The 25,939-nt window shown below is 37.0% G+C and overlaps 1 protein-coding gene across 1 annotated transcript in view; it reads left to right on the top strand.

Moving 5' to 3' along the window:
• ITFG1 (integrin alpha FG-GAP repeat containing 1) overlaps positions 1 to 25,939 on the top strand; it is a 70,729-nt gene that overhangs the window by 37,919 nt on the left and 6,871 nt on the right. Inside the window, exons 10-14 of the mRNA XM_017816223.1 lie at positions 2,304 to 2,476; positions 9,162 to 9,312; positions 9,607 to 9,715; positions 13,016 to 13,059; positions 14,964 to 15,042. Of these exons, the coding sequence (XP_017671712.1) occupies positions 2,304 to 2,476; positions 9,162 to 9,312; positions 9,607 to 9,715; positions 13,016 to 13,059; positions 14,964 to 15,042 (556 nt within the window). The remainder of the gene's footprint in view (positions 1 to 2,303; positions 2,477 to 9,161; positions 9,313 to 9,606; positions 9,716 to 13,015; positions 13,060 to 14,963; positions 15,043 to 25,939) is intronic.

Here is a 25,939-nt window from a genome sequence, read left to right as displayed (position 1 = left end):
TATCTTAGAATGAAAGAAAAAAAATTGGTTTTAGTCTTTTCCTATTAAAATAGCAACAGCAAACATGAAGCTTAAAGTGTCTGGATTATCAAATACAAAAGAAGTAAGAGATTTATATTGTTGACAAACACATTTTCATTTTTTGCCTTCTATTGTGAAATATATGTCCTGAGGCACATGAACAATTAATCTTGCATTACATTACACAAGACTGCAGTTCATAATAGAAATATTCAAAATGAGTCTCACCAAAAGCGTGGATTACTCTGAATTTGAAGTGTCAGTTTAAACAGTTCCATGTGGTGCTGGAATGTGATCTGGTTATGCAGTGAACAACACTGATGTTCTGGAGTTGTTACACAACTGCTCTTGTGAACAATCCCACGACTGGTTGAGCAGGATGGAGGCATCTGACTCCACGGCACTGGTGGTGCTGATGTTTGGTGGCAACTGGTGATGTTTTGTTCACATATTGTTTTATATCTGATTGTAGACCTTAGGATTGTAAAATTGCTTTCTATGACTCACTCTGGATAGAATAAAAAGAAGATACCAATTCATATTTGTGCCTAAAACTTCATTTTTAATTTTGCTTCTTTAAAGTAGTGTTACCATACATGGGAACATTCAAAAAGTATATGATGGATATAATTGGATTTCACTGCAATGACTGTGTGAATGATACCATGTAAAGTAAAAGCTGTATTATATTTCATGGTTCTGATTTCAATCAGTGTTCTTCAAAATTACAGTATTTGCAATAATATTGTATCATCTGTCTTCTGCATGACAAATAAGTGCTAAGAAATCTTGCCCTTTGAGAAATTTCCCTTGGGTTGAATCTTTTTCTTCTTTTCATAGATTTTTTTTTCCAACCCTTCAGCAACTTACAGTAACCAAATAGACATGTGTATGTCACGGGGTTGGGGGTCCAAATATGTTTCATTTCAACTTTGAGTTTTCAGCAGAAGTGCAGTAGATGATCATTGCAGTTCAAATGTCATCACTTATGTGGGCAGACATGCACTGAGTGTGTGCAGTGTTGGGCAGAACTGTTCCAGACTTCTAAGCCACTTGTGATGTCCAAACCAAGTTGACCTTAATGCGCTTCTTCAGTAATTTTGGGGGCTCCTCTGATATGCCTGTGGTTGTGTGTAATCTTAAGGGACCAGTCAAGTGTCACACACACGATTGCCACGTGGCAGGAATGTTGTTGATTACTGGATTGCGTTAGTGAGGGAGTCTTTCCACAGCAGGAAATGATACTCATGGATCTCATTCTGGTTCCTGAAATAGCTAAATTGAGGCTTGGATGAGAGACATGTAAGATCTGTTAAGTGCTTTTGATGTTGGTGACAGTGATCCTTTAAGATGGCACCCTTCTGTCCTTTTGAAGGCATTGGCAGTTAGTTGACATATAAAATTACTTTTGACTTTAAAAATGGCACTGAATTTCTCTGTAGCATTGAAATGTTAACCCTGGTACTTCGGTTTCATACTAACTTGTGAAATTACTTTGATTTTAATTAAGATAAGTTCCTATTTAGCACCTCTGCAACACTTTGGAAAGTAAGCGCATTTCTTGTCCTGGAGAAATTATATTTTGCATTTCTTTTGTACTTTCAGTTTGATACTTTAATCTTAATTTCTTATCAAATATTTCAGTATCTGATGCTGCTGGGGAGATAGGAGGGGAATTGAAGCTCTTGAACTTCTAAAAATCCATGAATAATAGAATCATTTGAGCTGAAATGAACCTTTTGAGATCCAGCCTCCTGTTTTAAGCAGGAGCAACACTGAATTCAGATATGAACTGTCCTGAAGCATACTGATAATATCCAGCAGTTTTGATGAGGGTGCTTCAGTCCTCCAGCTTTAATGATGCCTACTGCTTGCAATTCCAGGGGAAAAAAATGAGACTCAGGATCTCAAGGCCCTGATGGTTTGGGCTTACCTACACTTAAGGATTAGTATAGATTCCAGGCAAGCCTGAATTTCAGTTCAGGTGTTCCTGAATATCTCCGTATACTGGACACATTCCAAAACACAGGTCCTTTATTCTTACAACCTTAACTACATTTTCCTGTTCTGGAATAATTTAATGCATAGAAATTACTCAGATTAATTTTTTCATTTGGTGACAGATTTAGGAAATAATCCTTATTTCCTCTATGGAAATTTGTAAATGGCTAAAAATCCTGATGAAGTGAAAAAATATCAGCTGTTTTAAATGGAATTACCTTGTTTAAATAAATAAAATGGATTGCTTTATCTAACTGTTGGTTTTTCGTTTTATTTTACAGTGGATTCCTGTCTTGCAAGACTTCAGAAATAAAGACACAGTCTGGGGCTTTGTACCATATCAAAATGACAAATCTTCAACAGAAATTTCATTTCCAATTACACTTCATATTGGAGATTACAATATGGATGGCTACCCAGATGCTCTTGCTATACTAAAGAACACTTCTGGAAGGTAGAGTACATGCAAACCTAGAAATAAAACTATCAGGTGCATGTTCCATCATCAGTCATACAAATTACTAACTTCAGTGCATCTCATTCATTTTAACAAGTGAACAAGACTTTGATCTCTGTTAAGCGTTTCCCTTTGTAAAAAGGGACTGTGAGGAATTGCACCGGGGACTGGAGCATGAGGCAGCACTTTAGGTGCTCCTCCCAGGAGCTGATTCTCTCCCTTTCCTTTCCCAAATCATCTTCTGTAAAACCCTGATTTCAGCTTTCAGTGCTGACTGGTAACACCAGGCTGGAGAGTTGGGGAAACTGCTCCACGCTGTTACATGGAGTGAACGCTGACTGGTAACTGCTGAAGAATGCAATAGTGGTTTGTCCCTTTTGAAAGCCACAAAATTTAGATAAACCTAATAATTTACCAGTTGTTCTTATATTGTCCAACTTTAACTGAAAATAAATAGCACACACATCCAACTTCCCTCCCCCACCCCCAAAAGGAGCTTCTAACCCTTCCTATTAAATTTGTCAGTGTAATCTTTGACCTCCCTTTTTTTTCATTTTTTCTTCTTTACTTGCTTTCCCGATATTTTGTATTGCTACCAGCTGGTGCTATATGATAGAGGGCATGTAGGGATGCTTACAGGGGGACTGTTGTACCGTGAGGAGTTAGTGATCCACATAACAGCTGACCCGAGGAGGTGCATCCCTGTGCTGTGCCACGGCTCCGGGATAAACGCGGCTGATCGTGACGGAGGAGCCTGTGGGCAGCTCTCACCTGGCACCTGCTGATGGGACTGCTGGCATGTCCTTATCGTTACCTTGAAGTGAAGCAGCATGTTCTCATGTGAACATCCTTTTGCTTGACAGTAGGAATGATAAATAGCTTGTTTATTCTAAGGAAAACTTAAAAGAGCCCTGGAGACCATGATGCCAGTGAACCTCAGTACAGACAGGAGATGTGCAGCGTGCTGTGCCCTGACTAGAGTCTGTCTGATGCTGCACAACTGATTTTCCCAGCATCTGAAAAAATGTAAGGTTGTTTATGCTATTCCATTTTTCTTCCTCATGTCATTGCTTGCAAAAGGTATTTTAACCAATACCTTATGTATTGGTTAATGTAATGGAGTCTTAATATCTTCCTTACTACAACCTTTGACAAATACTTGCACTAGTGCATTACAAGGCAAAATAGGTCTGTCTTACAGGTGTAATTATTGTCTTCCTCTGTATGGTATTTTGGATAAGCTTGGGTGCAGGTTCATACTTTGAATTCATAAGGAAAAGAACTGAGGAGCTCACTTTGATGCTTCAGACAGTGTATATAAAAGAGAATTCAGTGCTGAAGTCCAGGAAGTCAATTCAGATTTTCTAGGGGTTGCCTAAACATGAGTCACCCACTGACATTTTTGTGTTAAGGTTCTTCAGATGCTGACACACACCTAAAAATGACCCAGTTTGAAGAGTAACATGGTTGTATTCAGCCTGCGTGCTGTGATTCAGAGACAAGGCTGTGAGCAGCTGAGCTCTGTCTCTGTAGCTCAGAGCCTTAAAATAACCAGCAGAGCAGGTGTTTCTGTTCAGACATGGCAGACGAGAAGGAGGATGCTGTTACTGCCCAGGACTGGCATAGCAAAGTTAAAGCTCTCAGGCCCTGAATGGCAAGTTTTTCACTCCATACCTGCCTCGGGAGTTTGCATCTTCTATTCAGCAGTCATTGAATAAAGACCGAAAAGAGTCAGAGAGCAAACTAGAGCCAGTGTCTTTCCTTTGCCATAGGAATACTGTGACATCAGGAAAGTTGTTGTCTTTGGTTTTACTGAAGTCCCAGAAATCTTGTGTTTTGAGCTGTACATAGACTGTCTTCTAGTGTGTGTCCTGATAGCTACTGCACTTCAGAAGGACTGCCTGAAGATTTATGGAGCTCAGAAATTTATTTTAAGTTATTTTATCTTTTAAGATTCTTAGGAGCCTCTGTCCTCTGGCTGGTGTAAGATTATGGCAATGTAATATCATGTAAAAAAGTTTAAAATAGTTTGTAAATAGTTACTCCTGTAGAAGGCCAGGAAGTTACCTATGTCTTGTCGCAATGAAGTGCTGTGATACACTTCTATCTCTGTTCTCCCTCCTTCTGAAATTTTTGCTTATTCAACTGAGTGCATTTAAAATTAATTTGAAACTTGACATAGAAGTTGAATGACACAGTAAGGCATAAGGACTGAAGGTTATTGACAGGTTATTGAAAGGGAGGTTCAGGAAGATGAGGAAGTCTGGCAAAAACAGAGTAACTAACCTAAAAAAGAAGAAATACATTGCATGTTAACATTGTATCTATCCAATATTTGTAGAAAAGTAGCAGAAACATGCTTTGTACTTTGGGATGGAAATGAAAGGCACTTTTTTTTTTTGCACTCACTATGGAATGTCACATTCATTATTAATTCATTGTTTCTGAGAGACTTAAGCAAATACTTCCTTTTAAAATGTGTAACTGGGTCACTGATTGGAGAGAATTAAAACAGTGTGGGAATTAAATTAAAAGCTGTCCTTAAATTAGAGCAAATTAAAATGAAAACCTTATTTAATCGATTTTAAACACTTCTGGATCAAGCTGTTTATTTTTTTCTCTGAAGCCTTTCATGCTACATCTACAGATCTAATTTCAGTGATTGATTACTGTGATTAAATGATAAAAGCATTTTTGTAAACTCTTGACCTCAATCTGGGAAGCCTGGGAAGCCTGGTTTCTAGTTGCTGTCTGTAACATAAAGAAGTTAAAGGAGGCAGAAACAATTTTGTTCATCTGAAAATATACCCATATGTGATAATGGAAGAATTAAAATCAATTATATGCTTCCATCACAATTCAGGAAAGTACTTTAAGATCAAATCCTTACAAATACCCACAAAAGACTGAAATAAAGATATAATGGTTGGACATACATCAGTTTACTGTCCTGCCATGTGGGCAAGTCAGGAAAATGAGTAATAGCTTCAAGTATTCTCAGAGCTGTTGTAGGATTCTGCTGTTTCATCTCCTGCCATATCCCTTTGATTTCAAATTACAGTGTGTAATATTCTGATGTCATGGAGACATTCCTTGCCAGCAACAACAAAAAAATGGAATCTCACTTGTGTTTGCAAGTGTTGAGAGGGTTTGAACACAGAGAATCAATAAATTCCAACAGGTGGAGATGCTAAATTCACAGTAGATTCTTACATGTTTATATGTTCAGTATGTTTATATGTTCTTTTAACTTCTGACTTGAGTCAAAACCTGCACATAAGAATTCAAGTCCAGAAATTTTTCTTCAGGCTACATACATACATGAATTCTGTATTAGAAGTGATGTGTGTATATAGAATAATAATAAGTGAAGGGATTTTATCAGTAGTTAATAATTAGTTCATCTGTGCTTCCTGTCTTACATAAATGTATTCATTTTTTCACATGCTGGGTTTTTTTAAATTGACTCTGGTGACATTGAAAGTGTAAGTTACTGTGAGTTTATAAACACCTTTCTCCCATCTAATTAGATGAAACAAATTTTGTTTAACACTTGTTTCCAATTAGATGCTAATAATTGGCATCTTGCATTGCAAACATGTAATCTAAGTCTTTTCAATTCCACTCTTGCTCAAAGGGAATGTTTTTCACTGGTAAAATTGGAAATACCTTATCACTGTCTGACACTGTTGATAAATAACAGTAAAGACTGAAACTTGGAGATGAAAAACAACTGGATATGGACAGTTTAATAAAAAACTTTTGAGTATGATAGACTTCTAGAAAGTTTTCTAGGTGTTCATGCTCAGTTTTAAATTAATGTATATGTATTAATCCTTTATATGAAAGGGCTCTTATTTGACCAAATTATCTCTTCCTAAATCATTGTTAGTTGTCACTTGTCAGAAGTAAGGTTGGATAGAGGACTTCTTTTAAATGTAGGATTGATGAGAACCTTGTAATTGAGCAAATCTAAAAAGCAGAGGCAAATTCAATTACTTTGAATGTCTGGAGTGAGATATAAGTCATTTCGATGTCCCCAGTATACCTGTAAATGAACTAGCCTTAAACTGACAGCATGAGAGATGTATGAAATTAGTAGTAAATATTTAATTCTAATTGCAAAGAAATATGGTAATATAAAACTGAGATAAGTCTTCAGTCTTTCTGTGGTGTTAAGCCCCACTCATAGTTATTTACCTTGAAGCATAGATGACTTTGATCAGAAGGTTCCAAATTGTAGACAACTCTATCCCGAAGTATCAAGTTATGCAGGAAGTAGAAAATTTAGCTGCCATTCTGCATTGGTGTGTATACCTAAATATTTAGAGTGCTGCAAATAGCATGTGAAGGGCAGAGTTCTTTTGCTCTCTCTCTTGTCAGTATTGAAGCTGAATTGTTTGGTATTGACTGCTGCACATTTGAATAACACCTTAGCATTGATTTTTAAGGTTTTACCATTACAACAGTGTCTGTCTTTATAGGCTTTCAAGGACATAATTTTCAGGATGCAGATGATCATCTTCATTACAGGGAGATTTTTACTGATGGTAAATCTTCAAAATTTGGTTCGAAATAATAGGAAGGTCATAAAGCATGGAGGTAGATACTTTGATTCTAGGGATGCTTCTTTATTAAAGGTTTAAATAATACAAGGATTCAACTGGCAGCTCATAAGCTAAATACAGATGTCAAGAGTTCTTCCAAGAGAGAATTGAAGAGGTGAGGAGGCAGCAAAGAGCTGATTGCTCTTCCTTCTGCAGACAATAAGGCCCTGCAACTCCCTGTTGCTGCTGCATGAGCCACACACCAAGATTTCCTCCTCCCTTGCTGAGATGTAGCACATGGGACAGGAGGTTCTACATCTATGAATTTATTTATTTCCTCTACAAGATGGCTCTTCTACGGTGCACTTCTTGGGTCTTTAGCATCTGTTTAGGTTTTGACATTGCTTTTTATTTCCTACTGTTTGTCTTCTGTTTCTCTTGTTGATACAGAAGGGTGAAGGAAAGTGGCATTTCCATGCTCGGAGCTACTTTGATTAATGTTTTCCTTTTTTCTCACAGTGCAGATGCAAGGGAAGGAAATAAAAAAGGTTCCTGTAGTAAATAAACTTCTTGTGTCTATCCATTCACAAGGCTTATAATTTAGATTTGAACAATACTCTGTACCCAGAGTGTAAGGCAAGCTTGACAGTCTTTTGTCTTTTAAATAACTATCATCCAGGTAATTTCTAGCAGTTTTTAAAAAATCTGAACTGAAAGAATCTTCATAAAACTTCCTCCAAATTTTAAAAAAGTGTATGTCAAGAGATGTAAAAGAGAAATTGAAACAATTTGCTTCGCTCAGATTGTCACAACTTGCAGTTGGCTATTCTGATGTGGATACTTAGGTAATACATGAAATGAATGTGAGCACTGAAGAATTTCAAGTTATGATTATGAGTTCTCAGATACAGATAATACAACATCTTAAATGTTGCAGATTACCCCGTTTCATTTTGGCAATGCATTAATTCAAGTGATTTTCCTAAGGAGCAGTGCTTGTGTGTGTGCATGTGTGTGACTGTGCATCCTGGAGGCACTGGATGCCACTAAGACACAGAGAACCCCCTTGCTGTCCCTATCCATTCAGCAGCGTGTCCAAGGTCACACTGAGGACGTGGTTTGGTTGTTGCCCTGGGCTCTGACACGCTCAGCTGGCTTTGCAGAGCACTGTCTGCTCTGGCTCCTGGCTCTGCCCCCAGAAGGAGAGAAGGAAACTTCATCTCTTGCCATTGCCAAGGCAGTGATGGATTCTAGCCGGCTCCCAGGATACAAACCTGCCCAAAGAGTTGGACTCCTGGTTGGTAAAGTCTGAAGGTTTTCCCAGTTCCAGTAGCACTGATAAAGTCTCAGGGACTGTGCATAATAGTGCTGATCATCAGCCTCCATGTGTGAACCTCGTGTGTCCCACTGACCGACGGCACCTCTTCGGTATAGTCTTTACAAGGGACATTTTTCTCCACTAGACCAGCTACTCTGGTTCATTTCTTTGCTCCTTGTTTCAGTATTGCAGCCTCTTTGTGTCTGGATTCATTATACCTCAGCAAATGCCCAGTTTGGTTTGTCTTATCCTATTTTTACTGCGCTATTCGGCTGGGGTTTGTGGTTTGTATTTTGCTTTGAAACCATGGAAATCATACCAATAGAGATTTGCTTTAATCTTACATTTGTTTAAAACATCATGCAATGTGTAAGAAAATTTATTAGTGGAGCTGGGATGGGAAGAGATTGTCATAAAATAATGAAAAAGCATGGACATGTTTTGAATAGCGTTTAAGATGCAGGACCGTGGAGGGATTAAGGAAAATGGCTGATAAGTGCACTTGTACTTGTTTCAGAATAAAGTAAGGCTATGTTTAGTCCTTTGAGTGGATGGTAATTAAATTATTCCTGCTAATTTGGACCCATTTATTTAGTGTATTCATTGTTTTAAGTCAGGCACAACATAATGATTGTCATTTGGTCTGTAAAGTTCGCCTACATGCTTATGGATTTTCAAGTATCCAGGGGCTGCTAGCTTTGTTGTTATTATATTTAACCCCAGCACACTTAAACTATTTAGTTACAATATTTTTGTTATGTCTGTTACTTAGATTTTATCAATAATAAATTGGTTTATATACATGTGTGTTTTACAGCAATCAACAAGCATTTTTACTAGAAAATGTCCCCTGCAACAACGTGAGCTGCAAGAGTGTCCGTCGCATGTTCAAAGTGTTCTGGGAGCTCTCAGATCTAAACCAGATCAAAGACGCAGTGGTAGCGACTTTCTTTGACATATATGAAGATGTAAGTTCAGCTCTTTACCCAGAAAACAGTGTCTGTGTGGCTGTGCCTGTCCCTGTGCCCCGGGAAGGCTGCTCTGCACAAACATTGGCTTTGCAGCACGTGGGTGGACCACTCTGCCTTAAAATTAGGATTCTGGTAAAAGATTTTTGAAAGATATTAAAATTAGTAAAGTTGTAAACTTCGCTGCGCATTATTTTTTCCTTTGTGTCTCTAGGAGAATTGGTTTGCTAAATTTGGATGTTACTGAGAGTAAATAAGCATTCTAATGTAAACTTGGGGTTTTTTTTCCTCTAGGGAATCTTGGATATCATTGTGCTAAGCAAAGGCTACTCCAACAAGGACTTTGCTATCCATACATTGAAAAATAACTTTGAAGCAGATGCCTATTTTGTTAAAGTTATTGGTAAGTTATCACTGTATAATCAAGTCAAAATGGGATGTTGAGAAGAATGTGAATATTTAAACCTTTGTGTATGAAAACATTATGTTAATGCTCTGTGTATGACAATTTTAGAAAAGAAAAAACACAGAATGGGAAATACTAGGGATTGCAGAAATCTCTCATTGCAAAATCTGAGCTTGGATTAGGTGGTTTTTTTTCATTTCAAAGGGGTTTTGTTTTTATTTTAGTTTACTTATTAAAATCCAAATTAATTCTGACCACTATTTGCCTGGAGAAACTGCAGCAACCAGCATTAGAGGTCCTGACAACTAGATTAAGAAATTGTCTCATAGATTTAATAGGTTTTGAGGGAAAGGGTTGGAGTAGCTGATCACAAGAGGCCCAATCTGTGGATCTTCTGTACAATACCTCCACTTACCTCCTCACATAACACAGTGTTGTCAGTGTAAAAATTGTGATAGATATACACATATCTATCATTCGACTTAAATACTATTTATTATTTTAATTGTGTGATGCTGTTTAAAATTTGGAGGAAGATTAGCTCATAGTTCACTAATTGGAGGAAAAATTAGTGATGATGCTTCCACATATAAATACATATGCCATGGTGAGACAGAAAGGAACCAAGAGAAATTACAGCAATATTGACTTGAAGGACTGTGCTTTGCTTGTCCACAGTGACTGCCTATTCTGAGAAACAGTAGCCAAGGGCACTTATGTTCACCTGCGCCTTAAGTGGTTCCAGTGTTTTCTTCCAGCAGGGACTTTTGTCTTTTTTGCTGTGCCTCTGCCATATCAAACCTACTTTGCTGGAATTCTTGTCTATGTCATGTGGAAATGCTGCAGAGTCTTGTTCAAAATGGGCTGATTACATTTCAGTGACTACTGGAGTGTTTTATGTTTTATTTATACTGCATGGTCTGTTCTGAGGGTCAGTTTGCTCCCATGTGTGAGTCAGTTTGGTGTTTTCAGTCTAAAAGGCACAAAACACACCTTACCTGAAAAGCACAGAATGGGAATGGACAAGGCCAGGGTGTGGGAATTAATGAGAGACTCAGTTTAAAAAGCTGGAGTTAGACCGTGATATCTGTAATTAAGAGCAATTAGGTTTTCAAATTGCATGCCCTGCCCTGTTCTTCAGCTGCAGAGGTGTTGAGCTTTGAGCTCATGGCTTATCTGTCTTCCTTGGTTTTTTTGAGAACGAGCTGAAAATGAGGCTGTATGGGAGCCTATGAGGACAAAGCTCAACAGGAACAACTAGAGGTTCACCTTCAAAAATTGTATTTGCCTTCATGTTAAATGCATCTAATCCTAAAGCACATATTCTGCACATGATAAGGTGAACAGCACTGCAGTTAATACTGGGGACTGATGCATTTATTACTTGGCTCCTTAACCTGAGCTCTGTTCTCATAGTAATAGCCTGTAATAATTTATCATGTTGACTGGAGCCTTCTTTTAAATAATACCATGTGTGGGTAGTGTAATTCCCAAAAGCATGCAGCAAATCCTCTGGAAAAAATCTTGCATTTCACAAAGCCGTATCAAAATTATGATTTTGTGATATTTTAATGGGAAAAGGAGTAATTTGCAACATGCTTTTTGATTCACTCACTGTAAATCTATCTTAAAAACTGGAGCAAGCCTTTTTTTAGCACCCTTTTAGGGGGTGAGTATTTCTGCATAGAAAGCCCAGGAAATAGGAATTAATGAGTGTCTAAAAATATTTTTACTGTGATGCAGGGGACAGTATTCCTAACAAAACCTGCTTTGTGGAGTTAGTGCATGAATAAATGCATTGTGTTCACTTATTTGGCATATGGACAATGAGAACAGCTTTGCTCATTATAACTGATGTCAAATCTACTTGGTCAGGTAATTTGTTCAGGAGTGAAACCGAACAGCACATTTCGGTGTGTCTTTATGCCTCAAAATGGGAAGATTTGGTTGCACTTGCAGACACACTTATGTATAACAGATAGAATTAGCTTATAGCTTTAAAAGTCTGTTTGTAGATACATATAGTCTTCAAATTCTGCTTTGCCACACATTCATCTTACCTGTCCAGACTTTTGGGGGGGTTTGGACTGTATAAAATACTGGATTTTACTATATTTGGAAATTTCAATATTTTGAAATCGCAAGCAAAGAATGGTAACTTGGGAGTGTCCACAGTTGTTAATAGTCACCCACAAAATATTAGAAAAATTCCTTTACTAGAGGAGTGCCATTTCTGATTCCCATAGGGAATGATTTCTAATTGGACTGTGAACATCTTACATGCACCTTTCAGTATTTCACTGACCCCAAACATTTTGTACCCTGAACTCCATGAAGCCTTAAAGTAGACAGAAGATGGTTTAAAAAACTTGTGGTGGTTAGGATGACCTGCCCTCAAATCTGGTCCAAACCTTCATTTTCTGTCTGCCACACTTGCTTTGGGATACCATAACTCATGGAGAAGTAATGTTTTCTCTTGGCTTCAGCACCTGATGTGTTTCCTCTTCCCTGCCCATGGCCATTACTGGCCTGCTGCTCAACCAAACTGTTGTCATTACAGTCCAAATTTTGCATCAGAATGACACCTTGGATTATTTTGTGTGTGTGGTTCTTGTTGTTTTGTTCTCATACTCGGTGACAGGATGTTCTAGGTTACAGAACAGATGAATTTCATTGCCTGTTGCTTGGTTGTTTAACAGATTTCTGAATGCAACTGATTTTTGAAACTAGTAAGTTTTAAACAAGTAATTGAAAAACTATCACAGGCTTTAGATATTAAGTAGCATTATACATATCTGCTTATAATACTTTTGAATTATTAGAATAAATAGATAATGGGATTTTTGTTTTTTACAGCTTTTGTGAATTGCTTTAAATCAAGTTCCTTGTGTAGAATGAAAAGCCCTTACCTTTTTATCAGTTAAAACAGTAAAGCTGAATCTCTGCCAGTATTTTCAATAGTTAGAAATGAAGAATAATGAATAAAATGTACAGTCCACTATTGTAAAAATGTTTTAATTTGGATTTTTTTTTAACTGGCAGATCTCTCCTTATGAAGCTGGTTAACCAGTGAGGTGGGATAAAACAATGACCAGCTGATACATTTCTGCCAAGAAGTTTGCTTTATGCAGATTGGGAAATGTTATACATTAACATAAGTCACATAGAAGACATTTCTTTTCTTTGTGTTTTAGTGGATACCTGACACTATTTCTAGCTTTTACCAGGTTTCAGAGATAGTGCTTCCAAGATGGCTTGTGAACAGAAACACTACAAGCTCACTTCTTGTTTTTGCAGTTCTCAGCGGCCTCTGTTCTAATGACTGTCCTCGGAAAATAACAGTAAGTGGAACTATGACTCTGCATTAGTATTTAGATTCAAATAAGCTGAAGTCTTAATTATACCAAAAACTCTCAACATATTAAAAGACTTATTGACTGGAAGAATGTGTAATCCAAATCACAACTGGCCAAGTTCTGTGTCTTTGAGACCCAGAACTTTGGGCAGCTGCCTGCTCAGAGCTGAAATCAATTGATGGATTGTGCAGGGCCTTTGTTACCCAGCACTGGGGGGGCTGGGATATACCAGGCACAAGGGAAACTTGGGTAATCCAGCTGGATGCCCAGACTGTGTATTGTGCCAAGTCTTGGTCTGGGCATTTAGAAAGTCCAGGCAAAACTGATTATGGGGCGGATTCAGCCACGGAGCCACTTTGGGACTAAACTGCAGTAGTGGGTGCAGTGAAGGAAGGAAATGCACTGGCTCTGATAGTTCTGCAGATAGTTACTTAGACATTTGCATCTCCAGAGATCCTGCAACTCACCCACCAAACTCCAATTAGCCAATTGTTTAGCAATGTTCACTGTGAAAGTTGGCATGAAAGAGGAACTTAAGAGGAATCAGAACTAGCAGTAGCACTTTAGCTCTGCAAAAACATCAAATTGAATTTTGACTTGAAAATAGAAAAACTACTTCCTGTGGGACCAGCGTTTTATTTGAGCCTATTTTAAGACATAGAGTTTAATTTCTGTTATAAAATAATGAGGTTTGATAGTATTATTGGCTTAATTACAAAAATAGGGAGGATTTAAAAAGCAAATCTTCACAACAGATGTTGGTGAACTTTTTATTATCAAGATCACTGAAACACTATTGCCTCGACTTTACGAGAAGTTCTCTGTCAGAAAGTAACATAAAGTATATTATGCCAGAGTACAGCTATTTGGCACCAAAAAAAATTTAAATTTCACCTTACTTACTCATCTTTCATAGATCTGCATTAACATCATCTCTGTAGTCTCCTTATTCTTCATTCTGATCAATTATTGTTTTCAGGCTTTGATCTCATCTGTCATCATTATCACTTATTGTTAGGGTTTGGAACTGACTATTTTTTGAGGCATGGCACTTCTTTTAGTGTTCTTTCTGTAAATTATTTGAAATATCTTTACTGGATTTGATGCCCTAATATCAGCTCGAATCTGGCATTTAAAAGAAAAAAAAAAAAAAAAGGAAAAATTTCCTTAAATCTATTCTTGGAGTTGTTCCCCATCCTTTTTCTTCCCCACCATAGCAGGTAATTGTTTCCAAACCCTTCTTACTTAGGTGTATTTGTTCTGGTTTATCACTCAGTAATACACAACTACCTTGGATATTTACTTGGTTTATTTATTTTTTTTCCCCATGACTGTGCTTTGATGTTTCAGTACATTTTTACATTTTCTCCCTCAAGAGAATTTTGCTTAAAATACTTACCACCACTTGACAAGTAACTATTCAATCATTTTCATGAATTAAATGAAACACTGCTAAGTAATGATAAAAAAATTGGACTTTGTGTAGTATTTTTCAATTCAGAAATACCATCAAGACTGTGCATTCTCCCAGACAGCATCAAATGAGTTCTGCTTTTTGAGAACATGCAGTTAATTCTTTGAATTTTTAGGGGTTTTTTATTTTACTTGTAGCTTCCAAGGAAACATTAAGCCTTCTGCCAGAGGACTAAACAGTATTGATTTCTCCATGAGAAACTAAACATTACTTAGCCAACTGATTACCCTTCTTTTGAAAATTAATTTCCACATAATGCTATGACCAAAACAGTTGCAAGATTTTTTAATTACAATTTAAAAAATAAATTATTAATGTAGAAACGTTTTTTTCCTTTACTGTTGATTACTATAGTTTTGTCATTTCCTAAAATTTTGCCTGCCTTTTTCTTTCTTTTTTTTTTCTCCCCTCATAGCCCTTTGGAGTTAATCAGCCTGGTCCTTACATCATGTACACCACTGTAGATGCAAATGGCTACCTGAAAAATGGGTCAGGTAAGATAATCTCATCATGAGAATACACATATATACATACTTCTCAGCAACCTAAAGAGCTGCAAAGTTTTCAGAGTGAAATGGGAATGGTTTTGAATAGTGTCTTCAGTTTACAATGCCAAAACCCCCAACTTTCTCTTCTTTCTTTACAGATTGCATTTTTATTAGAAATATTGCAACTGCTTTATTTTTTCTTCTGTCCCTTCTGTGCTGGTTGGGTTTGAACAGTTGGCTGTATCTGAAAAATTGTTGGGTACAATATCATCAGTTTGTGAAATAGCATAAGCTTCTAATTATATACTTTTTCTGTCAGTTCCTAAGCAATTATGTATTAAGAAACAACAGTGGCCTTGAAATACCTAAACAGAATCATAGTAGCCGTATGAAAAAGGATCAGGATAATATCCAGTAAAGACAGGATGTATTTGTCTGGATTTGTTAACTACATCTGTCAGACTAACAAAATAAAATCATGAGTAGCCTAAGGAAGCTGGAAAGGGAATGGCTGCATCCTTTCCCATAATGAAAGAACTACAAGGTATCAAAGAATCATGAGGTAACAGGGTCAAAAGAAATGGGAAGAAGTGCTTCATGAAACTTATAGCTTAACTAGTGGCTTAATGGCCTGAGATATTGCAGATGCCTCAGTTTGCAGAAAACAAGTAGCCAAAAAAAGAATAATCCATGAGGCCATGGTCCAAGCAGGGCCTGGTGTTAGAATACCCTGGGGTTGATGCTGCCTTCCTGAGTATGCACTAGTGGCTCGTAGAAGACACAGGTACTTAGTGGTCTGTTAGTCTGACTTATGACTGTTCATCTTAGGACTATAAAGGACTCACTTCTTGCTTAGGCAGCGTATCCCAAACTCTCAAGCTGAAACATGATCAGAGTGTGCACGTCTGTGAGTGGTGCCACTGTGACTCCTTCCCCAGGGTGACAGTCACCTGCATCTGTCACTCCAGTCTCATTTCAAATTAAACACTGATTTTTAAAAAAAAAAGCTTCCAGCAGTGCACTGGGAAGACTGACTTCTGTATAACACTGATTTAAATCATAGCAATAATTTTAGGGGGGGAAATGCTGACATGTTAAGGTCCTAAATCAATCTAAATTGATGGTAATGCTCTCACCTTGAATAGTGTGCTCAGGACTGTTAATTCCACCCTAGAAAAAATTGAAGAGAAAGAAGATGTCCTGAAATACAAACCAGATAGATGCAAAAGCATATCCTGGTATTCTGTATCACTTCTGTATTCATACATGCTTAAATATGGGTTTGAAAGCTTGAAAGTATTAGTCTGTGTTTTAATCAAACTAATAATTAATGCTAACATCTGAAAATGCAAGGTGTTTTTTCTAATTTTTGCACAAATTCATTTTAATAAACTAATAATCCTGCCAGTTGTACGCTCAGATTCATCTCTCTGAAGGTTTGCTCATAAGCTAAATGTAAGAAGAGCTTACATATTTAGTTGGGAACACTTAAAACTTCAGAGATGTTTAATTACACTACACTCCCTTAGACCCTCCAACCCGAGCCCTCGGGCAGCCGGTGCTGGGTAAGGACTGGCAGAGCCTCTTATTGCCAGTTACCAGGATGGAGCTTTGTCAGCGCCAAGGCACAAATCACAGCACACTGGTAAAGGTCTACACAGCATTTTTCTCTTATCCCTCAAAAACCTCAATTCCTGTGGATGGGAAACTGTCCTCAGTTTGCTGTCTTTGTGGTTGGTTGTGATCCCTAATAACTCTTGAATCCACTACCTTACTTAAGTCAATCTTAGCTGGAACGTATGTGCCTCAAATAAAACCCTACCAGTTCCCTAAAAGTCGTCAGTCAGGTAGGAGACAAAATTCCACGTGAAGAGAAGACTTGAGTCAGAGATGAACAGCTGTTTGGTCTGGTTTTGCCCTCAGACTGGCCATGTGGTCAGCACGTGGCAGCTGCAATGAGCCACAGCCAGAAATCTTCTTGTCCAAGCAGGAACAAAGGAGCACAGCAGGACAAAGCTCCGTGCACTGGGGAGGGTGTATGGGAAAACAGAAGATAAGGCTAAAGGTACTGCAGGTTCCATACAGGAACATACAGAATTCATATTCAGACATCCCTTATTTCACAGCTTCTACCCTTTTTTTTTATGGCATTTTCCTCAGGACAGGTTTCTATAGATTCCTACTGTGTTATCCATATGACTTTAATCCACATTGGTGTGCCTTCTCTTTTCTGTTCTTGATGTTTGGTTATCTTGGGGTTTGTCCTCTTTTTGCTTCCATGTTGTACATTGGTTTTAAAGTAGAATTTCTGGTAGGGTACTAGTAAGACATAGGCTGCTGAAGACAAGGAATTTTGTTGTACCTGTTCCTTTTTTGAAAGACGTGTCTTTCAAAACAACAAAAATAGAAATGTTTGGAATGCAGTTCATGGCTTAGTAAAGAGTTGGACATCATTAATTCTCCTATGTTGTTAACTGTATTTGCAGTGCCCCTCTGTCCTCTTTGGGGCTCTTCCCAAGAACTGCTGTCAGAGCTACTGGAAACTCCTCTAAATTCTATATTACAAAAGTTTCCAGCCTGCCACTGCGAGTTCAGTGAGTGCATTCACTGGGTAAAAGGGCATCTAAATGAAGAAATCATGGCTGTAAAGGAGTGCAATGTATTTATTCCTTCAGGCTCACTGGGACTTCCTGCAGGCCTGCCTAAATTTGGTGCACCCATGTGAATTAAACTAACTTATTGCAAGCACAGCTTCCTACTTCCTTTGGCCACCTGACTTGTGAATCTCAGTCTTACTATCAGAGAATCAGGAATATTGATGAGTAACTGTCTAAGTGACAAAAAAGACATCTTTTGCCTAAGAAACACATTAGCAAAACCATGAAACTGCCCTTTGTTCTTCTTCTTTAGAGAAGTGCTATAAATTGTCTATAAATCAGAAAAACAATGTGAGCTTTGTTTAAGTCTAATTATACTCATTTAAATTCATTGTTCATGTAGTCAGAGAAGTTTTTAGCTCTTACTACTTATTTATATTTAACACAATCTCCGACTTAGAAATCTGATGTTTTTTCTTCCTCTGTGGCATGGAACAATGCACTTATCTTAGAAATCCTTATATCTTTGTGGAATAGAACTAGCTTAAAATTTGGATCCATTTCATATATCCTCTTCCTAATTTGTTTGTTTGTTTGTTTCTGTGTTCCAAGAACAAAAACAAATACATTTTTCTTAAGCATTATCTTTAGGGTTTGCTGAATTTGGTTGGTTATGACTTTGTTGTTTGTTTGTTTGGTTTTGTTTGTGTATTTTAGGGAGGGCAGAGCTTTTAGAAGTTGAATGTTTTTACAATTTAAGAACAGCTATCAACTATGATTTAATATTGCTATATTACCTTCACTGCTACCATATTTACAATAATAAAAACCTAACAGAGTCCAGACATGATGAATTTCCTTTTCTGTTTTGACATTAGGAAATAACAGTAATGAATTCCAAGTGCATTTATGACAGTAGCAAGATTGCTACAGGGAATTTTCTAATGCTGCCTTTGATCAGTTTCTCAGCTCTAATAAATTCATAGATTTTTTTGAGACTGTATAATTCCTGCAAGAACTTTTCAAAGTCATGTTTTCTGAAGGTATTACATTAAGTTTGTAGCTAGACTTTCTTCTTTTGCAAGTCCTATTTGTAAAATTCAGTAAATGTTCTAACTACAATTCCTGGCCTACAGGTTGTTATCTTGAAAAACAGCCCATTACATCATAATCCTATTTTATTTGACTATCAATAAATACATCAAGGAGTGTTTTCTGTGTGTTGATAGGCAATATCAAACCCACATGGCATTTTTGGGCCATGTATAAACCTACATCTTTTCTGCATTAAGCTTTTTAAAGTATGGCATCAATGTACTATTTTAAAACTAATTTTCATCAACTTATTTGCATTCCTTATATAATATTATGGAACAATCCATATCTGAAACTTTTAATTATCTGAAAGAAATAATGAGATAATAAAAATTTTAAAATAATCAATCCCTTTCCCAATAAATAATGTGAGTAAAAACATAGCTCTTTTTCTAATAAAACTAAAACTCATCATTACTTTTTTGGTCCCCACTCCAAGTCAGCTGATGTTATTTATTGGCTCTAGGGCTGGTCTCAGCTGAGGAAGAGGTACTGGCAGGACCATTGAAACCAGTCACTTTAAGTTATCCCTCCAGCCCTGGGCTTCAGGAAATCATAAAGTACTCAAAGCAATGTCCCCATTCTGCTTCTGATCTCCTAAATTCTGCAGGACTTTAGTTGTGAACTAGGGTACTTTTCATGTAGGCAATATTCGTGCAAAGAGTAAAATAGAAAGGCCCATATGGCTGTCCTTATCTAATTTGTTTTAAGGTCCTTTGATCTGCCAAGCCTTAACGACAGGAAATTTGCATAATTATGAGGGCTTTTTTAAAAACATTGTTAGAATTGTTCTCTTTCCTATTAACATTCCAGTATGTTGTTAAAAGATATCAGAATAATAATTAGTGTGTATTCTCTGCTTTTACTTTCCCATTGCTCAGTTCACTTGTAATCTTACAACAAGAAATACTGTTCAATTAGCTACAGAGAACAGCAATTGCCAACGTGAGCATTAGAATTGAGAAGCACTGGGCCTTACATCTGTGGTTAATATCTCCACAGACCTTCTCTCCCTGAGAGGAAAATCAACTGCAACAGCTTATTCAAATATTTAAGGAATTTCATGCTTGAGATCAGGTCACCTCCAGGTGTAAATCTGGGGGAAGTGCACAAACTCAAATTTCAGCCGTGCTTTCTGATGGATTTCCTGTGATCTGCCTTCTCCACTCCCCATCTCTCTTGGAGCTGTTATTGTTTGTTACAGTTGAGTGCCAGCCAGGATTTTCAGCTCTACATCTGCATTTCCAGGCTTTCATTGGATTTTGTTGGGAGAATATCTTCTGTGTGTCAGCCGGTGCTACGGACATCTTAATTCTCTCTGAAGTAAAAATATACTGATAGAGTTTGAAATAAATAAGGTCATAATTGCAGCTTGTGTCTACCAAACATACTAATCCTGTTGGACAGGAACAATAGAACAATAAATGTTTAAGGTTTACTCAAAGGTCCATATCCACATGTGGGCATAAGGTGATCATATGAGCAGTTTCATTGAATGGCTCGTATGGATCAAGTCATAATTTGTTTAAGCATCTGTATGACTGAAGCTGTGTGGACTGATGGCCTTTGCAGCTCTCATTTCACAGCTCTTTCATTTTGCTGGTTTTGCTTTGTTTTGTTTTAAACCTTCCATGGCAGAATGACCTTTCACATGCTGTGAAGTCGTGCCCTTCTGGTTTTTTGAAATCTGCTTACTCTTCCCTGTTGTTGCATTGAGTTCTCCTGCTGTTTAACTAAATTGAATTGTGAGGTGAACACAAATGTCTAGCAGCCTTTATAGTCACGAATTTAAACATAAACGTTGCAATATGTACCAGAAAAAAAGCAAAGTAAGCTTATTTTCAATGGCCATTTGACACTGCAGGGTTAATTCTGTAGAATTCCACTATAAAGAAAGAAGAGTGTGTTCATGGAACAAGCTGGAATAATTCAATAATTGAATAGTGGGATTCTATTAAGAGGGATTTTCTGGTTGCTGTAGGTGGGAATACCCTGCTAGTATGTTTTTCTATATAACTCTTTCGTTTAGAAAACTATTTGAACTTGTTGCATGCAATATTACTTCATTTCAGATATTTAGGCATTACAAATGACACAGCTCTCCCCCATGCAAGTGATTGGAATATCAGCAATATGATCATTTTATCATTTGAGGGGTTTTAAAGACTTAACTAGTTTTACTTCTACAATTTTATGGTGCCTAGTTATCTTTCTTGAAAATATATATTCTCATATAAATGAATCAGGTTTGGAGTTTGGGTTTGCAGAAGAGTGTTGGCAGCACTGCAAGTCATTGGTGTCAAAGTCACAAGTGTGCACTTTGAATTCCCTTTCCCATATTATTTTTAGGACTCCAGAATAAGGTATTGCAGAAAAGGTTGAGAGGTGAAGTTGTGTACTGCATTAATCTGGAATTTCCTATTGGGTGGACTAAGGAAAAGAGGCAACCAGCTGAGGAGAACAGGGAAACACCCTCAGCCCCAGAAACCTGAAGTTACCACTGCGTAATTTTAAGCAGAAGAAGAGCTCTTTCTCCACTATTTTTTTTTTCCAGCCAGTGACCTACAACTCCAAAGGCAGTAATAAGAGAACTGAAGTAAAGCTGTCAAGTAAAGCCAAGGAAATCAAATTCTCCAACTTTCTAAAAAGCTTTCAAGTTTGAGGTTGCTGGGCTTTTGTTTGCTGTTTTTGGTTTTTTTTCTGAAAGCTGCTTTGTAAATTCTTAAGCATATTCCGTGGGTCTGTAATTGCTATCAGTTATATTTTCCCTTTCTCTTGCTGTAAGTTGTTTTGGCATATTTTCAAGTAAAATAAAGTGCTGCCAGCTTCAAAAGATGGGAAAAGACTTTGTGCTACATAGCACAGTACCAGGAATGACTGTAAATTAAATATCACTGTAGTGTTTCAACTGTGCAGCTGAAGTGACACACATTCACTGGGAAATGGTACTTAAACCTTGAACTGGCTTTGTCTCATTCCAGATGTTGAGTGCATGTTGTTCCCAGCCATGCAGCAATCCAGGCAACTTCTGCATGGCATTTTTTTGGAATAATTTTTACTTTTTCTAGGATATATATGTTTATCTAATCTATGTAAAAGCACTCATTGCTGTGATGACCTCAGTTTTAAGGTAGGTGATGGTACGGAAGTCTGACACTAAGGGCTACAACTCAGATACTGGTTTTTTTACCAGAAAAGATGCCTACATTGTCAAAATGTAAAAATAATGTATATCTAAAACTAAGAAATTCCTTGTTACATTTTCTAACTCCATTAGATTTTCAGAATTTTTGACAAGTTGATTCACATTTCACAAATACCTTCAGTTACTATTCTGGTGGATGTAAGGCTTCTAGTAAATACATCATTTTGCAAATTAGAGGACAATGTAGCAACTGGAAGAAATAATGACATAACATTTTTATTTATGAAAATACATTTAGCTTTTCAGCCCTAGTATATTGAATTTTGGGGAACTTTTGAAAGCCTAAATATTACTGTATTTTGAATTAATCTGAATGGCTTTAATTGACTACTTAAATGCAAATGATATTTTGTCAAGAAAATCATAATTAAAAAATTATAAGAATGGTGCTTCAGGAAACCACAAGCTTGAAATCATTTTCCATTAGTCTTTCAGTTCTGTGTAGTGATCTTGTACGTTCTGCTCTATTTAATTTCACAAAATAAGCTTATTTAAACTGATTGAACACTATCAGTATTGTGCATCTATTTCTGTAGGTTCAGGTAGGCTGTTCATAAATCCATCTTATCAGTGCTGTTTAAACAAGGCATTGCTTCTACATGTAAACACAATCACCTCCCCTTCAGAAAGTGAAATTCGTCATTTAAGCGCTTCTGCTGCCTGAAATAAGCTGCTGAGGATGTTACAGTTCAGCTCAGGGGAGAGCAGGTACCCTTGAGCTTTCAGCAAGTTTACATCAGGATAATGGGAACAGAAGGAAAATGACTTAATTCAGGTGTAAAAGAACAAGGACTGTGGGTGTCACAGACGACACATCACTCTGTTTTTCAGACAAGACTTTGGAAAGGTTAATGACACATATTGCTTCCAATTTTATATGCCAGACTTCAAAAGTAAGGAGATTGATTCAGAGGTGTCCAGGATGGTTTCTGAATATAAAACTCTGCAAAATCTCCTGAGATTAGCTATTTCTTACAAATTTGATCTGTGACAGGCTGAAACCACTGAAAACCGTGTCCAAAAATGTTGAGGATTTTAGTCTGCGCAAGGTTTTTTGAAGCAACAAACTTAGTGATTTATGATTTGAAACAAAAATACAAACATCCACTGACACCAAAGCCCATGATAGCTGAATGCTTCAAAATAACAGATTTGAAACAAGAAGCATGGGGCAAAAGACATAGTGTTGAATAGTCTTAAAAGTAGTGTCAAAAAGAAAAACGTTGTCAGGAGGAGGAGTTTCAATTTTTGTTTATAGAAACAAATCTTCTGATGAAGCCAAACAAACTGTGAAGTAACAGCCACTTCCTCCATCTACCTGCACAGACCTCCAAAAGCCTAAAGAACAATTCTAGTGTAAGAAATAAATCCCACCCTCCTCCTTGAAGATGCAACAGTATTTTCAAATAATCTCAGAACAAGCTGTTCACAATAGTTTTACAACAGGGCAAATTGCTATTTAAATTAAGTCTGAAATATTTTCATAAGTAAATTAATTACCAGTGACTGAGAACTTCAGATATGACAATAAACTATTGACACTACTCTCTGTAATTTCTCGTTTTATTTTTCATGTTGATTCAGGGCTTTTATGTTTCTCAGATGAGTAGTTGTCATTCTTAATTACTTGGTTGCAATTCTAAGTGGAATATTTCAGTAAGCATCAAACAGAATTTATGATAGATATAGAGGGAGTAAAGCAAGAAATAGTCTCAAAGATCTCCTGTGCTTAGTCAGCTTCAATGTAAACTGGAACCTTCTATGTGCTATCATCCTGCTTGGTTAATACCTTCCACTTGAAAGGCAAATAAAAAAATAGATATGTGCACATTTTCTGCCTGCTATGTAGAAGAAAACATTCCTTTCTGACCTTTGCAAATGATCTATTTACATCCTGAAGCATAAGATTTCATTATCCTTATCTTAGTAGGCATAAGAACCAGCGTTAGTAGCCATGAAATTATTCAGTGCTTTAAGAACTGCAGCTGCAGTATCTGACTCTCTAACCTCTTTAAGGCTGACTGCACACAGTATATGACATTTTCTTTTATTTCCTTTAATTTAGTTGACATTCATTTCATTTGTATGATGAAAGAAAAAAGCAAGATCTTAGTTGCAGTCTTTTCATGATCCTAAATATTTCGCTCAGAAGTAACTGTGAAAGCTTTTCAGTGTTACATGTTACAGCAGTACTTTGTTATTTTGGGGAAAATCCTTCGGTATTAGTGAACCAAATTTTAAAATTCTTTATTACAGCATGATCAAGTAACACATACCTGATTTGTTTTTATAACTAAGTCAAATTTAATAAACCTACCTTCGTTCCTTGTTACTTTTGTGTTGGTAATCAGAGCTTTCAGATATTACATGTTTCCTCTGATTTGGGAATTATTCACATTTTAGATTTGGAAAATGACACCTAGAGATTGAACATTTTAGCCAAGATCATGTCAGAGAAGGCAGTGACAAAGCAAGGGCAGTCTCAGGACTCAGATCCTACCCTGTTAACTTCCTGGAAAAATCCCTGTTCTTAAAGAGAAAAGCTGCTCATCAGTGTCACATCTTCCATAATGGAGAAATTTAACAATGTGCACAGTACACCTTGCCCTCATAACAGAGCACTGAAAGTACAAATCCAATTTAAATATTTCTCATCTGCTTGCTCATTACATGGTTGACACGGGGGAAAAGTAAATCTAAAATATGTATAATCTTTAGGAAGACTGTTACTGGTTTTTTTTGCTAATAGCATTTTAGCTTAATAAAGAGGTAACTGCATCAGGCTGATTTTTCAGATCTCATCTGGAGCTCTGTATTTATTTGACATTTATCTTCCTTTTTAAAGTAAAGTAATCATAGCTCTAAGGCTACAATAATACAGAATATTTACCTCATGATTAAACAAGCCTCTTTCAAAACATATCTGACAGCAAATGGCAAGTGGCTTCCTCAAGAGCTGGTGAAGGGCAGGGGGGTTCAGAAAGAGAGAGCATGAAGTAATCATTGTACTGAAGAGGAATTCAAAATTATCATCCTCCAATACTACAGCAAGGTGCCAACTTCCAGAATCAAGCCTTGGATGAGAGTGTGGAGAGGCAGAAAGGAGTTGGCTGTAAATACATTACAAAATGTGAATTCCTGTTCTTTAATTTACATTCGGTTGTGTTTTGTCACGTATTTATAATTTCCAGTTTCAGGCAGAATCTATCAGGGGTCAAAGCAGAGAAAAATCTGATGCTCTAGAAATACTGACTACATCACATCCTGCGAAAAACACTTCCTTTTGGTCACGTAAACCTACTTGTGGCTGTCAAGTATCTCTTGAACTCATTTCTGTTAATCCGGGCTGGATTCCCTGCAGTTTATGAGGTGCTGATACCGTTCCTGCTGTGTAACCAGATCACTCACTAAGAGGCTTTCTAGAGAATGAACAAAGAATCTACAGAGGATCTGAATCTGTTTGCCAGAAATTAAAAGATTACACAATTTTTTATTTCAATGGAATAACTGGATACTTTGGAAATGGGATGTCAGTGAACTTGTGGGTAGCTGCAACACTTGTCTGTTTCCCTACTGCCTTTTCAAGAAACCAAGAATCTGGTTTTTCCTCTGCAGTTTCTTGTTTAATTATTATTAACTTGCAACCCCTGTAATCCTGTTTTCATTAAATCAATTTATTATTTGAACATTTGTTCATGAGAATTTACATAGCTAATTTTGTGACTCAGTAGTAATCACTGATTAACAAGAATTAAAGTGAACTTTCACATGTCGAGTCTGATCTTGTAAATCAGTGGGGCAAAAGACTTGGCATTAATCATATCAAAATAAATGTGGATAGTTGATTTCTTCTCCACTTGTAACAAATAAGGGAGACTTGGTTTAACATATAAATGGTGCTCAAAAGAATTGCCTTTCCTAGAAATAATCATTTAAGCTTGTTCTCCTAGTGAGTGCCCACAAATAGTTTGCAAATGCAGGATTGAACCTTTAAGAATTAAATAAT

This window comes from Lepidothrix coronata, unplaced genomic scaffold (genome assembly GCF_001604755.1).
Source record: "Lepidothrix coronata isolate B3197 unplaced genomic scaffold, Lepidothrix_coronata-1.0 Scaffold54, whole genome shotgun sequence".
NCBI classification, from domain to species: Eukaryota; Metazoa; Chordata; class Aves; order Passeriformes; family Pipridae; genus Lepidothrix; species Lepidothrix coronata.
Note: the sequence above shows the minus strand (reverse complement) of the source record. Positions and strands in the feature narration are given on the sequence as shown.